Raw genomic sequence first — 9,142 nt, forward strand, 5'->3', positions numbered from 1 at the left:
CATATCCCCAAATGGACCCTTCCATTTGCCCTATATCTAACTCACATTGAAGACAATTACTGCAGAAGCATAAAATAAATCCAGAAATATTGACTGAGATCCCAATCATGTCAAGGAACATGAGGCAGATGGTTGGGTGAAGGGAAAGGGCCCAGGAAGGTGATGCAAAATACTACAAGAAATAAAGCAAATTAATTAATTAAGTGAGCTAATTTCCAATTTTTCCATTAGGCAATATCATCTCTAACTTTCATGCAAATAAAAACCTGGTTGGAAACGCACTGGTTTTCAGCCATGCTTTGGTGAACTTTTCATTCAACCTACCGGTGTTTGTTGGGTTGTTGTTGGCTGGAGTCAGGGAACCAGTGTGGTTTCGAACGAGATTGTCTTGAGTTGACGGAGGGCCTGAAGCTGACCATGAGGGAGTACTGTATCCTGAAAGACTCTGCTGCTGGTGGTACTGTTGTGATGGTGGAGGTGGAAGTGGTGATGGATGGCTGAGAGCGGTATTTTGACTAGAAAATGAATTATCTCTGACTGGTCTGACAGTTGAAGCATTCTGTGAGGTAAACATTTGTTGCCCATATGGCTCACCAGCAGGCAGAGAGGGATATGAAACACTAGGATACACAGCATTAGAAACAGTTGACACAGCATAGTGACCACAAGTGGAGGGAAATCCCTGAGAAACAGCAGAAGAGTTGGCAGAGTACATAGCTGGACCACTATAATGATTCACAGGAGAGGAGTATGGCTGGGAGGCACTCGTATACAAATGAGATGCTGATGATGCGGCACCTTGGAAATATTCTGGAGTGGACCCCACATTGTGAGGGGCAGGAGGAACTCTGCCATAAATCTGCTGTGCTCCTGGTTGTTGGTTTGTAGTTTTAGGAGTCACCACATTTTGTGTGGGTACTGTATAGAGACCAGAGTAGTAATCACCACGCTGGTCATCCAACGGCAATGAGGTCATTTTCCCAGGTCCTTGAAAGCAATGTCCTGAGGGAGCACTATAGTTTTGAGGATACACTCCATAACCAGATGGAATCTGCATTTGATTCTGTGCTGGACCTGAAAAAGAAAAGCAAATATTTACAGGGATTGGTAAGGAGATAACTAATTTTTAAGCACAGATCCCATCTAAATGTTGCCCAATTAATTTACTTCTCCATAATCACAAATTGTTTCAAAAGATAGATATATACTGTTATAGATCCACTGTGATAACTAGTCTCCAAAATGGCCTCCAACGATCCTTCCTCCTGGTATTCACACACTCCCACAAAGTATCAGAATTGGTCTGTGTGACCAATGCCATATAGCAAAAGTAATGAATGGTCTATCACTTCCAACGTTTGCCTAGCCGTGGGTGTTGGCTCTTTCTCTTGGATCACTTAATCAGGAAGAACAAACCTGCCAAATAGTGATGCGCCCCACAGAGAAGTCCATGTGGTGAGGAATTAAACTCTCTGGTCAACAGCCAAAGAGAAACTGAGGCCTGCCAACAACCACATGAATGAGCATGGAAGCAGATTCTTCCTACCTACTCATCTTGACATAACTACATCCCAGGTGACAGCTTGATTACAATCTCGTAAGACCCTAAGACAGAACCGCTCAGGTAGGCCATTTCCAAGTACATGTCCCTCAGAAACTATGAGATTAAATATTTGTTGTTTTAAGTTGCTAAGTTTGGAGTATTTTATTATGCTGTAATTGATAACTAACACCAGCTTAGAAGAAGTTCAAATCTTTGTATACCTTTTTAATAAAACTATGAAAGTAGCAACATAGCCAGTGCTAATGGTTTCTTTTTTTAAATTATTAATCCTCACTTGAGTGTATTTTTCCATTGATTTTTAGAGAGAATAAGGGAAGGGGGAGAGACAGAGAGAGAAACATCAATGTGAGAGAGACACATCATTTGGTTGCCTCCCACACACATGCCCTGACCAGGGCCAGGGATCGAGCCTGCAACCAAGGTATGTGACCTTGACCAGAACCGAACCCAGGACCTTTCAGTCCATGAGCTGACACTTTATCCACTGAGCCAAACTAGCTAGGGCTAATGGTTTCTTATGTATCCTACCAATGAATACATAATATGCGATGTATATATCCTATATAATAAAAGCCTAGGTGGCGTTGCACCCTCGTGTGACGTCATCACAAGATGGCCGCCACAAGATGGCTGGCAGGGGAGGGCAGTGGGGAGCAACCAGGCTGGCAGGGGAGGGTAGTTGGGGGCAATCGGGTTGGCAGGGGAAGGCAGTTGGGATTAGGGTTAGGCGTCAATCAGGCTGGCAGGCAGAAGCGGTTAGGGGCAATCAGGCAGGCAGGCGAGTAGTTAGAAGCCAGCAGTCCCAAATTGTGAGGGGATCCCAGATTGGAGAGGGTGCAGGCGGGCTGAGGGACACCCCCACTCCCCGTGCACGAATTTTTTGCACCAGGCCTCTAGTAAGCATATATACTTTTTTAAACACACATTTCATATTACAGTTCTGCAACTTACTTTTTTAACTTACTATATCCTAGATACCTTAAGGATCTTCTATATACTATTTCATTGTAGAGATATATTATTTACTAAATCCCCATTGACAGATATTTATTTCAGAGAGTGAACTAATTTATATTTATGAGGTCAACTTCTTTGATGAATTTGTAGGATAAGTTCCTAGAAGTGAAACTGGAGGTTCAAAGGGTTTGTGCTTTTTTTTTTTCAATCCGCCCAGGGGAAGGGAAAGTAACAATGACGTGTTAGAGCAGCGGTTCTCAACCTGTGGGTCGTGACACCTTTGGGGGTCAAAGGACCCTTTCACAGGGGTCGCCTAAGACCACTGGAAAACACATATATAATTACATATTGTTTTTGTGATTAATCACTATGCTTTAATTATGTTCAATTTGTAACAATGAAATTGAGGGTCACCACAACATGAGGAACTGTTCTAAAGGGCCAGCAGCATTAGGAAGGTTGAGAACTACTTAGTTAGAGAAACATCGGTGGGCTGCCTCATATACACACCCCTACTGTGGATCAAACTCACAACCTCTGCATATGGGATAATGGTCCAACCAACCAAGCCACACCAGCCAGGGCTTTTAAAATTGACCATTATTGCCAAATATCTCTCCAAAAAGATCTATAAATTTACACCTCCCATCAATAATGCTTAAGAATGTCTCATTTTCCCAACACTGAGTGGCATTTTAATCTTTGCCAATTTGATAAATAAAAAAAAATTTTTGTGTGCAGTACTTAACTTTTCAGTGATGCTGAGAATCTTCTCAAATATTTCTTAACCATCAAATATCTTCCTGTTATTTGCCCTTTTCCATAGCATTATGTTTTCCTTATGATTTATGAATGCTCTTGCATACTAAGAAAATAACCTTTTATTTTATGTGCTGTATATATTTTCCCTCAGGTTATTGTTTGTCTTTTGACTTAATTCATGGTATCTTTTGCTATAGTATCTCGACTATTATGTAGTAAAATCGTGTTTGATAAATTTTTATAATACGTTTTTACTGATTTTTAGAGAGAAAGGAAGAAAGAGGGATAGATAGAAACATCGATGAGAAAGAAACATTGATGGACTGCCTCCTGTACATCCCCTACTGGAGATCTGCCCGCAACGCAGGTTATGTGCCCAGACTGGGACTAGAACTGGTGACCCCTTGGTTTATGGGTCAACACTCAACCACTGAAGCAAACTGGGCAGGCTGCTTGATAAATTTTTAAATCATTCTTAGAGTGGAACCTTCCCCATCTATATATAAAAAAAGCCAGGGTCTGTAACATCCAAAACGACTGAAGAGACAACCAAACGCCAGGCTGCACGCGCAGCAGGCTTGGGTGGGTGGGGACTGGCAAGCGGGTTGAACTGCTGACCTCTTGGGGAGAGAGAGAGGCGGGGCTGATCAGCAGCTGCCGAGGCTGCTGGCAAGGCCCGGAGAGAGAAGTAGGGTCAGATCCACAGCCTCTGTGGCAGCTGCTGATCAGTCCTTGCCTCTCTCTTTCTCCCCGGGCCTCGCCAGCAGCCATGCCTCTCTCTCTCTCCGAGAGGTCAGCAGTTCAACCCGCACACCAGCAGCCTGAGGCGGCTGCTGATCAGCCCCACCTCTCTAATCAGACCCGGAGATAGGCCCGGAGATGCTGACTGGCATAGGAACCAACCAATCAGAACCAAATTTGGGTGAAGTGCGAGGAGCCAATGGCTACCTAGAAGGCGGAGCTTTAGCCACTGACTGGCATAGAAACCAACCAATCAGAACCTAATCTGGGTGAACTGCAAAGGCAGAACCTAAGGTGGGGGCTGAGGAGGGGTTTTAAGGGCAACAGCTGTTTGGTGTAAGGTGTAAGAAAGCAGTTCAATTTCTTAATGACTGGTTTGGCAGTATAGTGCATATGGCTGGCTATCAGTTCAGATAAAGGGATTGTGTATTTTTGTCTGCCAAGAGCATCTCCTCCTGCTGAAAAAGGCTCCCTCCCTCCATTTAAGCAATCCTATCCTATATAATCTATCTATACTAAAAGGGTAATATGCTAATTAGACCGGGTCGACCAGCCATCTTCCGGACGTCCGACTTCCTTCCGGACAAAGCCAGGGAGGTGAGGGGCTGAGGCAGAGACAGTTGGGGCGATCAGGCTGGCAGGGGAGGGCCGTTGGGGGTGAGATCAGGCCAGCAGGGGAGGGCAAGTTGGGGGCGAGATCAGGCCTGCAGGGGAGGGCAGTTAGGGGTGATCAGGCTGGCAGGGGAGAGCAGTTAGGGGCAAGATCAGGCCGGCAGAAGAGGGCAGTTAGGGGTGATCAGGCAGGCAAGCAGAGAGGTTAGGGGCGATCAGGCAGGCAGGCAGGCAGAGGGGTTGGGGCAATCAGGCAGGCAGGAAGAGGCAGTTAGGGGCGATCAGGCAGGCAGGCAGGCAAGCGATTAGGAGCCAGCGGGATCCTAATCAGGCCTGAACCAGCAGTCGAACATCCCCCAAGGGGTCCCCAATTGTAGAGGGTGCAGGCTGGGCTGAGGGAACCCCCCTCCCCATGCATGAATTTCGTGCACTGGGTCACTAGTAGTATTATAAAACTATATGCCTATGTTTTCCTCTGATGCTTTTAATACTTTCACTTTAATATTTTTTTTATCTTAGATCACCATAGAAGGCATTTATTTTATCACTAGAGGCCCAGTGCATGAAATTCAAGCATGGGTAGGGTCCCTAGTGGCTGCCGGCTGGGGCCTCCCTTCATTCCATGCCACCCCCTGGTGGTCAGTGCACGTCATAGTGAGTGATCGAACTCCCAGTCGGTCAAACTCCCAAGGAAACATTTTGCCTAATATATATATATATAATTAAAATTATATATATATAATATATATATATTAAAATTAACATGAAATGATTAATGTTATAATTAAAATTAACATTAATCATTTCATTAATTTTGTTAATAGTCTATTATTAAACATTTTCACTATGGCACTCACTGTTCTAAATGTGTGTTCTCTCTCTATACACACACACAAACATTTCTTTTTCTTTCACACACATTTCTTTAATCCTCCTCACAGCCTCTAGAAGTAAACAGTATCATTATACTCACTCTATAAATAAGATAAATGAGGCACAGATATTAAGCCATTTAGTAATCACAATCATAGAAAGTAACGGGGCTGGGATTTGAATCAAGTATCTGGCTTAAGTCCATACTTTTAAACAATGACCTGTGGCTCCTCACTACACTAAATCCGGCTGGCTTTTTTTAGCCTGGTCAGTTGTCCTAAACAATAGAATTCTAGCCTCGGTTCCAACTAAGGGCAAACTTTATCCTAGAATCAAATTTTACAATCTTGTGATAACACTTTGTAAACAATGGGATAATTGGATAAATTTAAATTGATTTTACTTACTCCTTTTTGATATTTTAATGAGACTTCCAGACAATTTAAAATTACACATGCAGCTTGCATTAAATTCCTACTGAATGCTGCTATAAAACAGAAAAATATAAAGAGAAAAGGAGAATTAATAACAGTGTCCAACCTAGGCCCACTAATTATATAAACATTTTAAGGTATTACCAAATTTCATTAATGCTCCTAATTTCTAAGGGACAATAACTGGCTTTCTAGGATAATTTAGATGTAGGTCTTTGTTTTCAAAATGACTCTGCAACATAAATGAAAAGACATCTGGTATCTTAATAACTTCTAAAATGGATAGCAACAGATGTTATAATGAAGAGAATAAGTTAGTTACATATATGGATAGTCAAATTTTTGAAAAATAATTCTAGAAGTATTTTTCTTATTACAAAGGTGATGTTTAATTGTTGCTAAAAGATTTACAGAATGCCCTAACTGGTTTGGCTCAGTGGATAGAGCATCGCCCTGCGGACTGAAGGGTCCCAGGTTTGATTCCAGTCAAGGGCATGTACCATGGTTGCGGGCACATCCCCAGTAGGAGATGTACAGGAGGCAGCTGATCGATGTTTCTCTCTCATCGATGTTTCTAACTCTCTATCCCTCTCCCTTCCTCTCTGTAAAAAATCAATAAAATATATTTTAAAAAAATATTTACAGAAAATGATGAAATAAACATTAACTGTGATTAACATTTTGATGTATGTCTACCCAATATTTTCTTTTTTCATATAACTGCCTAATTTAGTTAAACAAAAGTGAGCTTATAATGAACATTTACATTATTTCTTTATTTAGCATGACTTGAATATCTCTCCGTTATCATTTTAAATGTCTGAGTAGTATTCCAGTACATGGATTTATCAATTTTAAATAAATTCTCTATTACTTGACCACTGGTTGTTTTCAATTTCTTAAAAAACATTAAGCCACATGGTGATAAATATTTTTGTAGGTAAATCTGTGTTCATTTACTTTACTTTGCTAAAAGCAATTTCTTATCAGTTACAATTGTTGGGTCAGGTCCTAGTGGCAACCTAATTGTGAAAACACAGGAGAGTCACCAGATGCCCAGAATAAAAGACAGGCAGGAAAAAAAAAAGGAGAGAGAGAGAGAGAGAGAGAGAGAGAGAGAGAGAGAGAGAGAGAGAGAGAGAGAGAGAGAAAAGAAAGAAAGAAAAGAAAGAAAGAAAGAAAGAAAGAAAAAAGAGAGAGAGAAAGAGAAGGACAGAGGGAAGGAGGGAGGGAGGGAGGGAAGGAAGGAAGCAAAGGAAGAAAGAGAAGGAAGGAAGGAAGGAAGGAAGGAAGGAAGGAAGGAAGGAAGGAGAGAAGAGAAGAGAAGAGAAGAGAAGAGAAGAGAAGAGAAGAGAAGAGAAGAGAAGAGAAGAGAAGAGAAAGAAGAGAAAAGAACAGACCAGAGCAGTGATGGCGAACCTATGACACGCGTGTCACCTCTGAACTCATTTTTTTGGTTGATTTTTCTTTGTTAAATGGCATTTAAATATATAAAATAAATATCAAAAATATAAGTCTTTGTTTTACTATGGTTGCAAATATCAAAAAATTTCTATATGTGACACGGCACCAGAGTTAAGTTAGGGTTTTTCAAAATGCTGACACGCCGAGCTCAAAAGGTTCGCCATCACTGGACTAGAGAATCAGAGTGGGCCCAGAAGTTGAATTTAACACTCAAAGGCTTCAAAGTAGCTATTATAATATGTTCAAAAAAGGGGAAAAAACAAATGTTCAAAGAATTGAAAAAAAGATCAGTAAATGAACAGATAGTATCAACAGAGAAATGAAAACTATTTTAAAAATGGAAACTGTAAAAAATGTTAGAGGGCCTCAACAGCATGCCAGAGAAAGAATCAATGAGCCTGAAGATTGATCAATAAAATGATCCACTTAAGAAAACAGAGAGAAAATGACTGAAGAAAAATAAAACTTAAGAGGCCAGTGGGACAATAAGAAACACTCTAACATACATGTAGTCAGAAGGGTTAAACAGTGGTCTCCCAAAAGATAATCTCTACTTCCCAATCCCTAAAACTCATAAAAATGATTTTATATGAAAAAGAATGAGCCTTACGTTATATGAGAAAGAACATAAATGAAGGGTCTTGAGAGGAGGAGCTTCTCCTGAATTATCTCAACAGGCCCTAAATGCAATCACATGTATCCTTATAAGACACATAGAAGAAGACAATGTGAAGATGAAGCAGACAAGGAACAGACTCTCCCCTAGAGTCTACAGAGAAAGTGTGGCCCTGCCAACATCTTAATTTCAGACTCCTAGTCTCCAGAACTGGGAGATAATAAATTACTGTTGTTTTAAGCCACCATGGTTGTGGTCATTTTTTGCAACAGCCATAGGAAACTAATACAGTCAGGATACTGAACAGCAATTCTCAAAGTGTAATATATAGAACCTTGGCATTACCAAAAACTCTTGGGAGATCTGTAGGTAAAAACTATTAAACACCTTTTTTTTTTATTAATACATTTTATTGATTTTTTTACCGAGAAGAAGGGAGAGGGATAGAGTTAGAAACATCGATGAGAGAGAAACATCGATCAGCTGCCTCCTGCACACCTCCTACTGGGGATGTGCCCGCAACCAAGGTACATGCCCTTGACCGGACTCGAACCTGAGACCCTTGAGTCCGCAGGCTGACGCTCTATCCACTGAGCCAAACTGGTTAGGGCTAAACAACTTTTTTAATAGTACCAAATGGTATTTGACTTTTTCACTGTGTTGACATTTGTACTAATGGTATAAAAGCAATGATGGGTAACATGCTAGCCCTGTGGCACAAATTGAAGCAGTGACACTACTCACAGCTTAAAAAAAAAAAAAAAGCCAGTTTCACATAAGAATACCATAAATAAAGCATTAAAAATTATTAATTATATTAAATCTCAACCCTGGAATATAGATCATTTTTCATATTCTCTGTGATAAAAATATTGTAATAAATATAAAGCAACTCTATCGCATACTAAAGTTTAGAGATTATCTTGAGATAAAGCACTTGTTCAACTTAGCTGTAAGCTTCTTCATGAAATACTATTATTGTATGAAGAAAATATTAGCAAGTAGAACCTAGCAATATGTAAAAAGTAAAATACATCATGACCAAATTGTGTTTATTCCAGTCTCAACATTTGAAAATATATTCAACACAATTCACCATTATGAACAGACTAAAGAAGA

At 40.6% G+C, this 9,142-nt stretch overlaps 1 protein-coding gene across 9 annotated transcripts in view; it reads right to left on the minus strand.

The window, feature by feature from the left end:
• The window catches only part of SEC24B (SEC24 homolog B, COPII coat complex component), a 67,157-nt gene extending 61,160 nt beyond the window's left edge, over positions 1-5,997 (minus strand). For all 9 annotated transcript variants that reach the window (XR_002832267.1, XM_023764845.1, XM_023764846.1 and 6 more), the window contains exons 1-2: positions 5,917-5,997; positions 325-1,074 (exon numbers count right to left, since the gene is read on the minus strand). Coding sequence is in view for 8 of the 9 variants with exons in the window: in XM_023764845.1 (XP_023620613.1) it covers positions 325-1,074; positions 5,917-5,965 (799 nt within the window). In the remaining variant the exon portion in view is untranslated. The remainder of the gene's footprint in view (positions 1-324; positions 1,075-5,916) is intronic.
• Positions 5,998-9,142: the final 3,145 nt, after the last annotated feature.

This window comes from Myotis lucifugus, unplaced genomic scaffold, assembly GCF_000147115.1.
Source record: "Myotis lucifugus unplaced genomic scaffold, Myoluc2.0 scaffold_353, whole genome shotgun sequence".
Classification (NCBI taxonomy): domain Eukaryota; kingdom Metazoa; phylum Chordata; class Mammalia; order Chiroptera; family Vespertilionidae; genus Myotis; species Myotis lucifugus.